This window comes from Giraffa tippelskirchi, chromosome 2 (assembly GCF_054371585.1).
Source record: "Giraffa tippelskirchi isolate mGirTip1 chromosome 2, T2T-mGirTip1v1.2.pri, whole genome shotgun sequence".
Taxonomy (NCBI): Eukaryota; Metazoa; Chordata; class Mammalia; order Artiodactyla; family Giraffidae; genus Giraffa; species Giraffa tippelskirchi.
The window spans coordinates 225,490,110-225,508,135 of NC_137276.1; the positions used below are offsets into that span (position 1 = coordinate 225,490,110).

At 47.2% G+C, this 18,026-nt stretch overlaps 1 protein-coding gene across 1 annotated transcript in view; it reads left to right on the forward strand.

Annotated features, from left to right (window-relative positions):
* HUNK (hormonally up-regulated Neu-associated kinase) overlaps positions 1–18,026 on the forward strand; it is a 127,513-nt gene that overhangs the window by 95,154 nt on the left and 14,333 nt on the right. Inside the window, exons 7-8 of the mRNA XM_081558249.1 lie at positions 5,949–6,111; positions 12,117–12,200. Of these exons, the coding sequence (XP_081414375.1) occupies positions 5,949–6,111; positions 12,117–12,200 (247 nt within the window). The remainder of the gene's footprint in view (positions 1–5,948; positions 6,112–12,116; positions 12,201–18,026) is intronic.

Genomic DNA, 18,026 nt, shown 5'->3' on the forward strand with positions numbered 1-18,026 from the left:
GGTATATGAGTATGCATGTGTCTGTGAGTGTATCTGAGTGTGTGTGTGTGTGAGTATGCCTGGTTGTGGATGTCTGTGTCTGTGTATGTGTCAGTATGTGACTCTGTGTTTGAGTGTGTGAGGGTATGTGAGTATGCATGTGTCTGTGAGTGTATCTGAGTGTGTGTGTGTGTGAGTATGCCTGGTTGTGGATGTCTGTGTCTGTGTATGTTTCAGTATGTGACTCTGTGTTTGAGTGTGTGAAGGTATGTGAGTATGCATGTGTCTGTTGGAGTGTCTGTGAGTGTATCTGTTTGAGTGTGTGTGTGTCTGAGTGTGCCTGGTTGTGGATGTCTGTGTCTGTGTATGTTTCAGTATGTGAATCTGTGTTTGAGTGTGTGAGGGTATGTGAGGATGCATGTGTCTGTTGGAGTGTCTGTGAGTGTATCTGAGTGTGTGTGTGTGTGTGTGTGTTCCACTCAAAAGCTGTCCTGCCAGCATCGGTTGCAATCCAGTGGAATTGCCACCGCCCCTTTCAAACGACCCACAGGCTCCTCTTCTACCACCTCTTTGCTCTGATGTTTATTTCAGCCCCGAGTCCCTGCTCTGTTGGGGGCAGGAAGGAAGGCGAGAGCAGGAGTCCTTTGCTTCAGGCTGTTTCCCTGTGCCGTTTGCTTGAGAAGGAGTCCATGAGGAAGCTTCCAGGCAGGAGCCCACAGTATGGAAACACTAAGGGACACCTTGTGATGGCTCACGTGTCCCCGAGTGGGGGTGTCGACTACAGACTTGTAAACAAGTACAGGAAAATACTGGGCTTCCCTGGTGACTCAGACAGTCAAGAATCCGTCTGCAATGCCAGAGACCGGGATTTGATCCCTAGGTTAGGAGGATCCCCTGGAGAAGGGAATGGCTACCCGCTCCAGAATGCTTGCCTGGAGAACCCCATGGACAGAGGAGCCTGGAGGGCTACATGGAGTGGCAAAGAGTCAGACATGACTGAACAACCAACACACACAGGAAGATACTTCCTTGCACTTTTTCTCTACTCGTTTGACATACTGCTCACTAGTTAGGGGAATAAGGACCCTCCCCTTGGTGACTTCATTTTGTAAAAAAAAATTTTTAAGATTTTTTTTTTTAATGTGGGCCATTATTTTTAAAAGTCTTTAATGAATTTGTTACAATACTGCTTCTGTTCTGTGTTTGGGGTTTTTTTTTGGCTGAGGCATGTGGGATCCCAGCTCCCTAACCAGGGATGGAACCCTAAGCCCCTGCCTTGGAAGGCATGGCCCCAACCACTGGACCACCAGGGAAGCCCCCTGACCCTTTGGTGACTTTAGAGCAAATGTGAAGACCCCAGGAGTCAAATACCTTCCAGGACCCGCCAAGAGTCCTTCTTCCTTCAGACCTAGAGGGGACTGCACATTCTAGATCTGAAGCCCCAGTGATGCTGAGGGAACCACTGAAGAAGGGGGACATGTAGGACAGTGACAGCGCAGGGAAGGGAGTGACCTCCGTCACTGTATTTTCAAAACGCCCAGGAAGGTCTGGAAACATGCCCCAAGCGTTATGAAAGCTGCAGCACCAACTTCTCCAAATAAGATGGGCAGGTAGAGCTCTGTCTTGGGGAGGAGGTTCTGAAGAACTTCAGAGGGTGTGGGTGGACGGTACTGGGACTTGCATCCTAGCTCGTGGGCCCCATTTACACTCGCCTTGGCCAGAGAGAGCTGCCATCTAGAATTCTAGCCTTTGACTCATGATAGGTAATTTAAACAAAGTCTAGGTGACTTGGGTTACCAAGGGAACCTGGAAATAGACTGCTGGTTTCCAGCGCTGGCTCAATGTGGACTAGTACCTGAAATAGACACCAGAAATATTAGCCCGACGTGAGACGGAAAGCAAAGCCAAGCAGCCAAGCCTCGTTACCAGGCTCATGCTGCCTGGGAGCATACAGCTATGCTCTCTGTAAAGGAGGAGGTACCGGCAGCAGCCAAATGAGTCATTAACCTAATGTAATCAGTGTCTAAATGAGCAGAATCACCCCCTCAGTGCAGCAGGTGTTGAAGGGCGTGAAGCAGCTATTAGAAATACAGCCCTCCCTCCTTGCTGGTTGCATCTTCATTCACAGAGATTCACGCCCGGCTCATTTTGTTGCTTCTCCACAGGTTATAAACAGCCTTTTGTAGATTAAATCTTAAATTCTAGTTATCTGTACTGGCTCTGCCAGTTTGGTCCTTTTTGCATTTGGACTTGGTCTGAAGCATAAAGGCCATTCAAGATCTAGTTGGGTCGATTGTAAAAATGACCGAGAGCTTGCATATGAAGGAAAGCAGCAGCTCAGTGCCTTCTCTTTAGGTAGGGCTCATTACTCATCTAATGAGGCAAATCAATGTCCAATTTTTAAAGTAATGAAACCAGAAATCTAAACTATTAGGAAAGACACGTGTTACTTACAGTCTTTATTTTGAAAAAGATGGAATGCAAAAAAATCAAAATGTGCCCTTGATAATTCGAGAAGGCAATGGCACCCCATTCCAGTACTCTTGCCTGAAAAATCCCATGGTCGGAGGAGCCTGGTAGGCTGCAGTCCATGGGGTCTCGAAGAGTCGGACACGACTGAGCGACTTCACTTTCACTTTTCACTTTCCTGAATTGGAGAAGGAAATGGCAACCCACTCCAGTGTTCTTGCCTGGAGAATCCCAGGGATGGGGGAGCCTGGTGGGCTGCCGTCTATGGGGTCACACAGAGTCAGACATGACTGAAGCGACTTTAGCAGCAGCAGCAGCCCTTGATAATTATTTTTCTGATTTTACCAGGACACAGATAAACAGAATAAGAACATGCGACTAGAGAAAAGGAATATTTTCTTTTTGAAGTCTATTTTATAGCTTCTCAACATATGTAGCCCCAGATTTAATTATTTTAGATGTTGTCAGCATTTTACTGTTGGGAAAGAGAGAAAATAAAGGTCTCATGTTTTCTATCACTGTTCTGTAAAGCCTTCTGTTAATTCATTGGGGCCTCTGAGTTGATCTGCAAAAGGCAAGAAGAAAATATCTTTAAAAGGCAACTTTTAATAATAAGTTTACAATAACTTCATGCCAGTCAGTTACAGATGTTTGCTGTGTACCAGGCTCACCTCTCTGTTCTGGCAGCAGACAGTTTTTTCTAGAGCAGACCTTGGCTGCCTCCTCCCTCATCCTGCCTGGGACTGTCTCCCACATTTCAGGTTAGCTCTGGAGATGGGTGGGAGGAAAAGCAAGTCATTGGTAACAAAGGACAGAATTAGACCGAACTGGAATGAAATTGAATTTAATGCAATATTGACTTAAAATTATACCTCGTATTCTAGAACATTTTAAAAATATTGTTTATATCATCGAAACTTGGAGAGGTAATACAAATTCAACAACTGATACAACAGAGCTCTCAGTATGGTTGGTAGTGGTTTAGTCGCTAAATCGTGTCGGATGCTTTGCGACCCCATGGACTATAGCCTGCCAGGCCCCTCCGTCCATGGGAGTCTTCAGGCACTCAATATATACATTGCTTATTGAAAAACGTTCAAAATATTGCTGTTAGTCAAGAGCCAGTCCACAGTCTACGTTTGGCAGAGCTCACCTGTTTTTGAAAACAGTGGGTATGAAGGGCAGACTGCTCACTTTTCTCCTCTCTTCTTTGCCCCTAGCCCCACCCTGGTGGCATCTCACACCCAGAGCACACTCCCTTCCAGGGCCTGGTCCAGGTGGAGGGTGGAGCCATCCAAAGGGAAGCCATGGGATGATTGGCTGAGGTGGAGTCACAAAAATCATGATCTGATTGGCTGAGGAGGGGGTGAGGCCATGAGGCTGTGGTCTGATTGGCCAACATAAAAGGGCAGCGATCTCATTGGCCAGGAGTGGGGTCAAGTGGGAGTAGTTTCATTAACCTAGGGCAGGGCCAGGGGCACATGGATGTTACCAGGTAGTTTCACAGTTGTGTTTTCTGAGTTAAGTGCTTTGGCAACCTTCAAGTAATCGTGTCCTTTTAAAACAGATGTTATTATTTTTAACCACTAATCCTAGCAAGCCTACTCCAAACTGTTTCTAGAATTTGTGATTTTTGTAGCCAACAGGAGTGAGGAAAGCAGATTGTGTGTTTTCTTGGGCACCTTTTCTTTGAGTGGCACTTAGCCAGGCCTAGGAGAGGGAGAGCTGACCTAGTTACAATGGCCAACAGACCCAGGTCTGCGCTTGCTGCCCCTGCGAACTCAGCAAGTCAGTTTCTTCTTCTGCACCACTATGGGGTTGTACCCTGTGGTTTTTCCTAGTGTTATGACTCTGAGGTTCCACCAAAAATGTCTTCAGACTCTTTGGCGGGGCTACAGAGCTTTCTAGCCAGATGTGCTTGCTTTCTGCTCACAGAGTATTGTCCTTGCCTCTCTCTTCAGGAATGTAGAATGTTCTAGTAATGACACACCTCCAGTACCAACACATATATTCCCTATGCCCTTCTCCTGCTTTTGTGTTCTCCGTAGCTGCTACTTCTTGCCTGTGTTGCCCTGGGCAAGTTACTTTCCTGCTGTGGGCCTAAGTTTTTTCATCTGTTAAATGGGAATAATAATGGTTTGTTGTTGTTGAGTTGCTAAGTCATGACCAACTCTTTTGCGACCCCATGGACTGTAGCCCACCAGGCTCCTCTGTCCATGGGATCTTCCAGGCAAGGATACTGGAGTGGGTTGCCATTTCCTTCTCCAGGAGATCTCCCCAACCCAAGGATTGAACCCACGTCTCCTGCATTGGCAGGTGGTTTCTTTACCACTGAGCCACCAGGGAAGCTCTGGTACCCTTCGTAAGACTGTCGTGAAGAATAAATGGATTTAGTTTCTCTCTTCCCCATTGCCATGTAAACCCCATGAAGCAGGGACTTGAATGAGCGAATAAGTAGATAAATACACACCTGGCATTCGTTTTGGGGGCATTTTATCCCAAGGGGGTTTATCTTTATATCACTCCTATGTAGAAGCTTTAACCTGTCCTCTGAGAGCATCCAACTTCACAGCTAAGTCCCAAAATCCCCTCTTTGTGAACTTCTGAGCTCACATTGTTTCTTTAAGCATGGTCTGGGCTGGCTCCTGAATACCCTTCTTTCCCAACCCAACATCTACCCAAGCTATGTGTGGGCTCTACCATGTTCAATAAATACATTTTAAGGGAAAAAAAAGTCAAATTGTAAAAAAATTTGAGATGAATGGGGAAATTGGAATGTAGTCTAGATATCAGAGAATATTAAGAGATTTCTAAAATTTGGGGGGTGTTTTGAAGGTATTATCATCCTGCAGGAGATGTCATTGGTTTTGAAAGGTGCATCCTGAGGTGTTTAGGAAAAAAATGTTTGTGATTTGAAATACTTAAGTAAAGAAAGAATGGAGGGAGGGAGGAAGGAAGGCAGGAAGGACAGGAGAAAGAAAAAGAAAAAAGAAAGGGAGAAAGGAAAAAAAGGCAAAGTGCTAAACTAACAGTTAGTTCAACCAGGTATTGGGCACACACATAGGATAATACCCAGATGGCACTAATGGTAAAGAACCGCCTGCCAGTGCAGGAGACGCAAGAGACGTGGGGTCAATCCCTGGGTCGGGAAGATCCCCTAGAGGAGGGCATGGCACCCTAACTCTGGTATTCTTGCCTTGGAGAATCCCATGGACAGAGGAGCCTGGTGGGCTACAGTCCATAGGTTCACGTACTCAGCCACAACTGAAGTGACTTAGCACGCAAACATAGAGTAATTAGACTATTCCCTTTCGTGTTTTGTGTATGTTAACATTTCATAATTAGAAGTCAAGTGAGTGAATGAGGGGACTGGCTGTCCACGAGGGAGCCCTTGTGTGTTTGAGGGTGGGAGGGGGTTTCTGTGCTGCCATGCTTGTGAGCATCACTGAGGGGGCCCCGGAGCCTTGCGGTGACTGGTTCTCTGTCCCTCCATCGAGCAGGATTTCCATGGAAGACCTGAGCCCCAGCGTGGTGCTGCACATGACCGAGAAGCTGGGCTACAAGAACAGCGATGTGATCAACACTGTGCTCTCCAACCGCGCCTGCCACATCCTCGCCATCTACTTCCTCTTAAACAAGAAGCTCGAGCGCTACTTGTCAGGGGTGAGTGGGGCCCCGTGCTGGTTTTCTCGGCTCTCTATGGAAAGAAAAAGAGAGCTCTGACACCCTAAGTGTTTCCCAGTGGCCGACACTTGATCTGAGCTGTTCATTGAAGTTCATGTGAGGTTGAGTTTCCTGAACGTGGGATAAAAGAGAAGCAAAACCTGCTTCTCGGGGAGCGCTTTTTGTCTGAGGTGTTTCTAAAATATTCCCCCACAGAGCTAAGTTCTCGGCCGACGCGCAAGAGACTCAAATTTCTTTTCCCTTCAGCTTCTTGTTGCCTTTTTTGTTCCTGTTTCTCTTGGCTCCTTGGGGTCCCCGCTTAGGGGCACTGGGGCTTGTGTGGTCATAAAAATTGGGGAGCAGAGCCCCTCAAACATTCACCTCGAAAGCAGGGTAGATGAAAAAGCCACGCTTTACATTGGCTTCTCTAGAAAACAAGAGTGAACTTGACCTTGGCCTCTTCACTTAGCAGTCTGGGCACCAGGTGGCCTGTGTCACAGGTGAGGGAGGTACAGCTGGGAGTCTGGGCTGAACCGTGGTACCCTCATGCTTTGGTCACCTGTATCCTTCTGCTACATGCAGTTTATAAGTGCCCAGGTGAGGGAATTTACATGCTTCCATATCTGTGTGTGTGTGCTTAGTTGCTCAGTTGTGCCCGACTCTTGCGACCCCACAGACTGTAGCCTGCCAGGCTCTCTCTGTCCATGGGATTCTCCAGGCAAGGATACTGGAGTGGGTTGCCATTTCCTGCTCCAGGGGATATTCCCGACCCAGGAATCGAACCCAGGTCTCCTGCATTGCGGGCAGACTCTTTATGGACTGAGCTACAAGGGTTTTGACTAAATCGTGCTGTGCATGCTAAGTTGCTTCAGTCGTGTCGGGTTCTTTGTGACCCCATGGACTGTATAGTCTGCCAGGCTCCCCTGGCCATGGAATTTTCCAGGCAAGAATACTGGAGTGGGTTGCTATTTCCTATTCGAGGGAATCTTCCTGACTCAGGGATTGAACCCAGGTCTCTTAGGTCTCCTGCATTGGCAGGCAGCTTCTTTACCACTAATGCCACCTGGGAAGCCCTTCATAAATCATCCCTTTCCAGAAGAACAATGGCTGAAAAAGGATTCTGCAAAGAAAGCTAGATCAGAGGCAGTGGGGATTCTCCATATCTTTCCTGCTGTTTCTCCTACTCAGAATGATGAGGGTTGACCAGATCTAACAAGTCAGGCAGAGAAATTTGCAGTTGTTGGGAAGCCCATCTGAAGTGTGATTTCACACCCACTCTCCTGAAGCATGGTCTTCTCCCTACGTATGTGCACCTTGAGATCTGATCGTGTGAGGTCATCACTGTTAGGAAGACATTCAGAATCCAGAACATGAAGACGTAATTCTGGAGTTTTTCAGTGCTACTTAAAGTCATGTTATATGGGGGATTGGGATTGACATATATTCACTATCTTCCCTGGTGGCTCAGGTGGTAAAGAATCTGCCTTCAGTGCAGGAGACCTGGGTTCGATCCCTGTGTCAGGAAGATCCCCTGGAAGAAGGAAATTGCAACCCACTCCAGTATTCTTATCTGGAGAATCCCATGGACAGAGGAGCCTGGAGGGCTGCAGTCCATGGAGTCACAGAGTCAGACACAAATGAGTGACCGAGCACATATACTGTGTATAAAATAGATGACTAATGATATATAGCATAGGGAACTCTACTCAGTGCCCTGTGGTGGCCTAAATGGGATGGAAATCCAAAAACAGAGGGGATATATGTATACATATGGCTGATTCACTTTGCTACACAGCAAAAACTAACAGAACATTGAAAAGTAATTATACTCCAAAAAAATTAAAAAAAAAATACATAAAGTTATGTGATAGCCCAATTAGAGCTAAAGATGAAAATTCACCAACAGTTGGGAAAATGATATTCTCCCTGGTGAGATAGAAATGACCAAAATGATGCCCAGAAGACAAGATGGTTAGGATGTGTCTCTTGTTAGCAGATAGATTTGGAAGACGTCTAGAAAACTTTGCTAAATAGATCAAGAAGCTTGATGAGAGGTTTGTTAAACAATGCAATGGAAGGATAGATGTTTCTAAGCTGATTCAGCTTAGGGTATTTCCTAGATTTGGCTTCAATGTGAAATTATCCGCAGAAGAACTTTTTTTTTTTTTTAGTGAGCCATAGAAGGAAAGATAAAGGGCTTCCGTGGTGGCTTAGATGTAAAGAATCTGCCTGCAGTGCAGGACACCCAGGTTCAATCCCTGGGTTGGGAAGATCCCCTGGAGAAGGGAATGGCTATGCACTCCAGTGTTCTTGCCTAAAGAATTACATGGACAGAGGAGCTTGGAGGGCTACAGTCCATGGGGTCGCAAAGAATCAGACACGACTGAGCACCTAACACTTTCACTTTCAAAGGAAAGAGGTACATGAGAAGAAACATTATAGTAAAAGGCTGTTAAAAATGAGAGCAGTGTTTTATGAGGGGAAAAAAGAAAAACATGTTCTAGAAGCAGTGATGGAATGAAACTTTGGAAGGGAACAGATATGCAGCTGGATTTCAGAGACAATACCATGGTCACAGGAAAGCTGCCGCAGGAGAGAAGTAGAAGTCAAAAAGACTGGACCTTTGACCTATAATGTATTATTTATATCATTTTACTATGGCATCCGGTCCCATCACTTCATGGCAAATAGATGGGGAAACAGTGGAAATAGTGGCTGACTTTATTTTTCTGGGCTCCAAAATCACTGCAGATGGTGACTGCAGCCATGAAATTAAAAGACGCTTACTCCTTGGAAGGAAAGTTATGACCAACCTAGACAGCATATTAAAAAGCAGAGACATTACTTTGTCAACAAAGGTCTGTCTGGTCAAGGCTATGGTTTTTCCAGTAGTCATGTATGGATGTGAGAGTTGGGCTGTAAAGAAAGCTGGGCACCAAAGAACTGATGCTTTTGAACTGTGGTGTTGGAGAAGACTCTTGAGAGTCCCTTGGACTGCAAGGAGATCCAACCAGTCCATCCTAAAGGAGATCAGTCCTGGGTGTTCATTGGAGGGACTGATGTTGAAGCTGAAACTCCAATACTTTGGCCACCTGATGCGAAGAACTGACTCATTTGAAAAGACCCTGATGCTGGGAAGGATTGAGGGCAGGAGGAGAAGGGGAGGACAGGATGAGATGGTTGGATGGCATCACCAACTCAATGGACATGGGTTTGGGTGGACTCCAGGAGTTGCTGATGGACAGGGAGGCCTGGCGTGCTGCGGTTCATGGGGTTGCAAAGAGCCAGACACAACTGAGTGACTGAACTGAACTGAACTATCTGATAGGAAGGATTAAGAAATTCTTTCACACCAGAGAACAGAGGTCCTCTGTTCACCGATGATGATGAACTCAAAAGAGTTGTTAGACTTAAAGCCATTTCTCATTTCTCTTTTATTTAAAAAAAATTTGTTATTTATTTATTTTTGACTGCTCTGAGTCTTCGTTGCTGTGCGTGGGGTATTCTGTGGTTCGATGCTTGGTCTTCTCATTGCGGTGACTTCTCTTGTTGTGGAGCACAGGCTCTAGGCACACAGGCTTCAGTAGTTGTGGTGCATGGGCTTAGTTGCCCTATGGCACGTGGGATCCTCCCAGACCAGAAATTGAACCGATGTTTCTGCGTTGCAAAGTGGATTCTTAACCACTGGACCACCAGGGAAGCCCTAGTGGTTTTGTGAGAAAACCATATGTCCCATATATTTCTTATCCTTTTAAATCCCCATTTTATTGCATATTTTATAATGTACATGATATATTAGTACAGTACATGCTTATAATTTATAAAATAAATATGCACATATTGTCGATGCCTGCTGACGACTCTTTCACTCATCTGGGCTCAAGGTCACACCATTTAGAGACCACCATGCTAGAGACAAACAATTCTCAAGTAAAAGGGACAGAGGAGGGTCACACACTGACTGTCTTTTTGAAATGATGAATGCCGCTCAAAAATGAGTTTTAAAAAATGTTTCCATGAAACTGCCTATAAAGTTCATGATTCCACATGTTTAAAGGATGACACTGCTACTTTCCTAAGTAAGCAAGCAGATTCAAACATCCTTCTTTCGGCAGAATCAGTTCTCTGAATACTGATCAATGAGATAAAGGGGCTTTTGTTTTAAAAAATAGTTTCTTTCTTATGAGTACCTCTGTAGATATCCCAGCTTTGGTTACTCACACTCTTAAACAATCATGCAACTCGTCCCAAGTAAGAGACATTTGTCTGAAGCTCTTAGGCTGTGTCCTGCCTTCTTTGGGTGTCTTGCCATCTTCTGTGATCACTCAACATCAGAGCTGCAAATGTTGCAGCGTGGCAAAGCTTTGTGGTTTTGTCTACTGAGAAGCTGGAGTAGGAAATGGCAACCCACTCCAGTATTCTTGCTTGGGAAATCCCATGGGCAGAGGAGCCTGGAGGGCTACAGTCCATGGAGGCACAAAGCGTTGAACACAACTGAGTGACTGAGCACACACACACACACTACTGAGAAGTTCCTGGTGGAAACTAACATAGTTCTAATAGGAGACGGTTCTTATTTTATTGTCTGTCTCACACTTAACCCTTAAGTCACAGGACATAGCTGGTCTGAGAACAAGTGTCTAGGTGGGTGACTGCTTTTAAGAGTGAATTATTCCCCACAAATAACTATAGCTAGTCCACTCAGTAATTTCCGTGCAAGGCTAATTTAATTGCACCCGAGGCACTGTCCTAGTTATTAATATCATTAACCAATTACTAACAACCGTATATAATTTTGAAAGGGCAGCTAGTGAACTAAAAAGTAAAATATTATACCTTAATTGTCATTTCTCCCTTTCTCCCTTGATTCTTGTTTCCTCTTTCTAAAACCTAGATGCATGGATTTTAATTTGGAGAGCCTGTAAAGGCCTTCTGGGAATATTGGTTGACTGATACATTAATCAGTCATTTAATTTCAGCTGTCACCAGAGAGGACTGAACCTAAATCTTACCCCTAGACCGTCTTAGGTGTGGTTATATAGCGTCTTCTTTAAGGTATATTATGAATTGCTGTGACTTCTATTGGCGCGGGGGGCAGGAACTAGGGCTTTTTTTTTTTTTTTATAATTGCAGTGTAGTTGATACATAGTGTTGTATTAGTTTCATGTGCACAGCAAAGTGATTCAGTTATGCCTATATACATATATTCTTTTTCAGATTATTTTTATTATAGGTTTTTATAAGACATCAAATATAGTTAGTTCCCTATGCTATATAGTAGGTGCTTGTTATTTATCCATTTTAGGCCTGTTTTTATTTTATAAGTTAATTATTTTTGGTTGCACTGGGTCTGTGTCGCTGAACGCAAGCTTTTCTCTAGTCGCAGTGAGTGGGAGCTACTCTCTAGTTGCGGTGCAGGGGCTTCTCATTGCAGTGGCTTCTCTTGTTGTGGAAGACAGGCTCTAGAGCACAGGCTTTAGTAGTTGTGGTTGCAGGGGTTTAGGTGCTGCACAGCTTGTGGGATCTTCCTGGACTGGGAATTGAACCCACGTCCCCTGCATTGGTGGGTGGATTCTTATCCACTGCACCACTAGGGAAGTTCTTAGGCCTGTTTTTAAAAAGCAAGACCTGTATCCCATTCAGTAGTTCCATAAAATAAGTTGTCCTCCCCAGCTCACGTATTTGGTCTCTGAGCTCACGTCTTAGCGTGGTCTTCATCGCACAGATAAAAGAACTGAGGTGCAGCAGGGACAGTGACATGCCCAGGGCTACCAGGCCCTTTCTTGGCAGAGCCAGGAACAGAAATAGGTGACTCTGGGTCCAGGCTCTCCCCTACGCTCCTGCGGACCATCCTCAGAGGAGTCTTTGTACCGCAGTTAAGTGCCCTGCCAACCACGTTCTGCCGTTTCTCAGCCAAGCACTGGTTTAAAAATTAATGACTGCTTGATAGACATTTCTGTTTTCCGAGAGTTAAGCCAGGCTTTTTTTCTTTTCTTCTCTGGTAGAAATCTGACTTCCAGGACAGTGTCTGCTACAAGACCCAGCTCTACCAGATAGACAGGTGCAGGCCCGCCAAGGAGCCCTATGAGGTGAGTGGCCCCCCAGAGCAAAACCCAGGACCCTTAGGAAGAGTGGATTTCCTTTATGGGAAGAAGACTGGAAAGGAAGCCAGTTATTGTGGGACATGGAAGTACCAAAGACAAATACTCACTGTACTGAGCCCTTGAGAAATGGCTTGCCCTGGTGGCTCAGAAGGTAAAGAATCTACCTGCAATTCTGGAGACCCGGGTTCAGTCCCTGGGTGGGGAAGATCCCCTGGAGAAGGGAATGGCCACCCACTCCAGTATTCTCGCATAGAGAATACTGTGGACAGAGGAGGCTGGCGGGCTACAGACCCTAGGGTCGAAAAGAGTTGGACACAACCGAATCGACTCACACTTTCACTTTGTAAGAAATGGCTTACAGCGGGGCCACCATTGTTCAGTCTGCAGACTGTGGTTCTTAGCTGTGGTCATACAGTAGAATCCCCAGGGGGCATTTCAATTTGTGAATGCCTGGGTCACACCTCAGAGAAATTCCATGGAAACTCAGGGGGCAAGGTTGGAGGGGGAGTCGGTGTTTTCTTTTTTTTTGCTGCACCGTGCAGCATATGAGGGATCTTAGTTCCCCGACCAGGAATTGAACCCATGCTCCCTGCAGCGGAAGCATGGAGTCCTAACCACTGGACTGCCAGGAAAGTCCCAGATTCGAGGGGTCAGTACTTTTTAAAGCTCACTGGATGCTTCCCAACGGAGTCATGGCTGGAATCCACTGTCAGATTGCCAAAAGATAAAAGCAAGATGCTGAAAGACATGTGTATGTAACACTTGGCATCAGGAGAAGAAAGTAAGGAAGGTGAGGATCGGGGGAAAAGGATCAGGAGTGAGCCTTTCCAGTGGGCTGTCCCTGGTGACCTGATGCTACCTAGGACATACCTGAGAGAAAATACCAAGATTCTTTGATTTCAGAGTAAAGACTAGTATCGTATTATCCCAAATTTGGACCCCAAATCTATGCTTGTTAAGAGATTGTGCTAGGATCTCCAGATCCAGAGCCTGGAGCACAGAGTGAGGATCCCACACCCCAGGACCCCTCATTCACTGTTCTGTCCAGTGGGGTCTCCCCTGCCTTCTCAGGGATTTCCCGTAGAATGTGGAGCCCACTGGGCTGTGCTTCATCGTGGCAGCAGAAAGCTAGTGGGACGTGGCCCAGACCACCCCAGTGATACAGGTGACAGAGGTGCTGAGCTGCTGTGTGTGAATGCAGCCGCCCCGAGCTTCAAGGCCGGGCTGGGGTAGGCAGCTGGGTTGGGAGGGGGAGGTTGATCACTCTAGACGGAGCCTGGGGGGTGGCACGATTCAAGCAGGTGGAGAAGAGGAGATGCTGATGACAGAGGAACGAGCGAAGATCCTGGGGCAGCTGTAGATCCAGGAAGCAAGGATGCCGGGGAGGACATGGGAAAGGTCAAGTTTAAAATGGCCCGTGGTGACGGCTGAGCAGCTGCTTGTCATGGAGGAAGTGGAAAGGCAGAGAAGAGATTGCCTGGATTGGGGGGAGTGAAGACAGCATAGATCTCCCCATGGATGACGCTGGCAATGAATAGGGGAGGACATGGCCGCCTCTGCTTGAAAGACACACGGGGTTGGGAAGGAGTCAGGGTGGGGGGCAGAGAAAGGAACCGCAGTGGTGGATGGGGACGGGCGAGCATTCAGAGCAGCCAGGGTGGGACCTAGCCCTGACCCCTTCCTCTGAGACTGTGAGGCACCAGCATGGCGAACGTGGAGATGAGACTTTGGTGCGGTGGGTTGTGCGGGCCGGTTCTGGGCAGGAAGCACATGAATGGCTTTTGGGTTGCGAGCGGAAGATCAGAGACGTTGAAGGGCCAGACACCCCCGAGCTCCAGACCCCTCCGGCCAATTGCTTACCAAATCTCCTCTTGTGAGTGCAGGTCTCCAACGTAGCACACAGGAACCAACCCCACAGCAGCCCTCCTGCCCTGCCCCTGTTCTCTGTCTCCAAATGGCAACCTCGCCCTCATTGCGGGGCAGAGTCCTTTTTATTCCTTTCCGTCACCCCCAGGTGGCTCAGTGGTGAAGAATCTGCCCGAAATGTAGGAGACGCAGGTTCGATCCCCGTGTCGAGAAAAATCCCCTGGAGAAGGAAGTGGCAACCTATTCCAATATTCTTGCCTGAAAAAAAATACCATGGACAGAAGAGCCTGGTGGGCCACAGCTCATGGGGTCGCAAAGAGTTGGACACGACTGAGTGACTGAGCATGCGTACGGCAAGCTCACCCGAGAGCCAGTCTGTCACCGAGTTCTGCCTGCTTGACTCCTGAAGTTCTCCAGCCTCAACCTCCCGCCCTGGTCCAGCCCCCATCACCTCTTGCGTGGACCTCAGTCGCAGCCTCCTAACTATCCCCTCTTTGTCCCCATGACTGCAGTCATGACTACACGCTGTCCACACACAGGCCAGAGTGAGCTGTTTACACTCAAAGGAGACCATATTGCTTCCCCGCTTGAAGCCTTCAAAGGCTTCCTTACCGTGGAAGACAAACTGTGATGTGGCCACCGTGTCCCAGATCGGACTGGCTTTTGCCAGCAACTCCAACCTTATCTTCTAGCTACCCCTACCCCACTCCCACCCCCACCACCCTGCTTCTTTCCCTTATTTATTTATTTTTTAAAGTTTTCATTTGGTCACTCCCTGAGGCACGTGGGATCTTAGTTCCCCGGCCAGGGATAGAACCCATGTCCCCCTGCATTTAAAGTGCAGAGTCTTAACCACTGGACCACCAGGGATGTCCCCCTGCTTCTTGCTTCGTACTCAGTCTCATAGGCCTTCAGACTTCTGTGCTCTCTTGGCTTCCAGGGCTGTACACACCCAGTTCTCTTCCAGAATGTTCTCCTGATCTCTCTCTACTGAGTTAATATCTGTCTTTCTTCAGATGCGATGACAGGGTCATGTCCACATGGACCCCTGCTATTCTCTGACCTCTGCCATTAGGTCGCATCTCTCCAGTGCAGGCTGTTACACACCTCCTGCCTCCTGGGCCTTATCCCCTTGATGAGGTTCTATTTGTTCTGGGATGATTTGATTCTCATCTCTCTCCCACTCTGGTCTGTGAATTCCTTAAGAGGAGGGAAGGCATCCCTTTTATTTATTTATTTGACAGCTCTTGGTCTTAGTTGTAGAACTCAGGCTTAGTTGCCCTGCAGCACGTGGGATCCTAGTTCCCCAACCAGGGATCAGACCCGAGTTCCCCAGCACTGGGCTCTTAACCATTGGACCATCAGGGGGGGTCCCTGGTTCAGCATCCCTTTTGTTCCTCACAGTGTCTCTAGAGCCTGCACAATGCCTGGCTCACAGTAGAGGCTTAATAAATATTTGCCAAACAAAGAAATGAAATAATCAAGTGGACCTTGGCCTCAATCTCAGAAAATGGAATTGGGTCAGTGTCTTGGGAAGGTCGAACATTCCATCTGGGACACCTAGCTTAGTTAAAGTAGGGGGACCACCTGCATGACAACATTCAAATTGAATTACCATCACTTGATGGCCATGCCCTATGGGAGGCACCTCTAACAGTCACTTGCGCTGGGGGTGGTCACTTCGGCTGGGGTCCAGGGGATATAGAAGTCACCGTTAGGCTCTTCTGCCTCTTGGTTTGACTCTTTAGGGCCTCAGGTAATAATGCCAACTTAGATGTGCCACATCCCCTAAGTGTGTATCCTAGGCGGCCTCTAAGCCACTTGGCTGATGCCCATGTCCTTGGTTGCCCTGGTACCCAACACTGCTTGTGTGCTCAAAAGTGTCAGAGCCACGATGGGGAAGGGGCCTCCTTTTTTTTTTTTCTCATCTAGATTATTTTTCTCGGCTGCTTATTGCATTTGGCCCGAAAACACATGGTAAACGTTTTAAAACATTTGTCGCAATATTTAATGGTTAGAGTTTCAATAGAAACGCTAATGGGGAAACAGCATTTCAATTTTCTAGTTTCCATTTGTTTTCTCCAAACCGCAGCGATACTTGAGCTAATTAAATTACAGGCTCTGGCTAGATGACCCAACTCCTCTCCGTTGGAACCTAGCAAAGTGGCATGGGGCCAGCTAGAAAAAGTGGTGAGAAAGGCTGAAAGAGGCCAGATTCTCCAGGGAGAGCCCACTCAGGGCCTCTGTGGGTTTCAGCCTAGCTGGTCCAGGAGGAGAAGCAGAGGGGATGGGTGGTGTGCAGCAGAGTGAAGTTAAAGGTTATACACGGATGAGGTGGGGAGCAGCTCTGGGGCCGTGTCTGGGCATTGAGGGCAAGTGTTGGCCTCTTTCTTCTTCTGGATCCCGGTTCTTTTTCTCGAGGAGACAGAGGAGCTGAATTAAGCAGAAAACACTTCCCTCTCAGGATTCTAGTGCTATCATGGTATGACTTTGCCACTTTCTCCCCTTCTTCTTACTGTAACAGGCAGAGATCACGTCTGGAAAAGTGAGACCCTCATCTCACCTTGGGCTAATGCCCCAGAGACTCCTTTTCCTAAAAGAGAGGCCCAGGGGGGCGGTGGGGGGGCGGGGTGCCATGCAGGGCAGTCATCACTAGTAAACTGGCTTAGTAAAGCCACAGAGAGCCGGAAGCCAGTGTTGTTCAAGTCTTGAAAAATAATGCTGATATATAGCAAAATGTCAGCTAGAAATACGAGGGCTTTTCTGTGGTATCCAAGTAACACTGCAGTTTTGGAAGTTAAGCCATGCAGACTGTGGCAGAGGGACTGTATGAGTCTGCGAGGGCTCCCATCACAAAGTCCCACAAACCAAGTGGCTTAAACCAGGGGTCCCCCACCTCCAGAATCTAATGCCTGATGATCTGAGGTGGGGCTGATGTAATCATAATAGAAATGAAGTGAGACATAAAGGTGATGCGCTTGAATCATCCCCAAACCATCTCCCACCCTGGTCTCTGGAAAAACTGTCTTCCACAAAACCAGCCCCTGGTGCCCCTGGGGACCGCTGGCTTAAACAAAAGAAATGTGTCGTCCCCTGGCTTGGGAGTCCAGAATGTCAAGGTCGTGGTGTCTGCAGGACTGATGCCCTCTGAGGATGGTGAGGGGGAATCTTTCATGCCTCCTAGCTTCTGGCGGTTGCCAGCAGTCTTCAGTATTCATTGGCTTGTAGGAGCATCACCCTGATCTCTGCCTTCATCTTAACGTGGCATTCTGTGTGTGTGTGTCTATGACCAATTACCCCCTTTCTACAAGGGTTCCGGTCACACTGCACTAGAACCCACTCTGATGACCTCATCTTAACTTGATCACCTCTGAAAAGGTAACCCCAGGAAGAGGTTCCATCTCAAAGGCAAAGGAGATCGAGCTTTCACACTCCCCCCTGTACCTCCTGCCAGGCTTCAGAGGGGATGTCATGGGCCTGATCTGACCCTGTCTTCAAGTAAAGCTGCATTCTGAGGTCTAGGGGTTAGGACTCCAACATCTGAATTTGGAGGAATATGATGAAATGTGGGCTTCCCAGGTGACTCAGTGGTAAAGAACCCACCTGCCCAGCAGGAGATGCAGGAGATGTGGGTTCAATCCCTGGGTTGGGAAGATCCTCTGGTGGAGGAAATGGCAACCTACTCCAGTATTCTTGCCCAGGAAATTCCATGAACAGAGGAGCCTGGCAGGCTGCAGTCCATGGGGTTGCAAAGAGTCACACACGACTGAGGAACTAAGCCACCACTGCCATCATAATTAAATGCATAATGGGAACTATAAGTTTAAAGGTAAAATATTACAATATTTTCTTTGTGTCATTTCAAAATCTGTACAAATTAAAAAAACATTTTTTTTAATTTATGTTACTTTTGGCTATAGTGGGTCTTCGTTGTTGTGCCCAGGC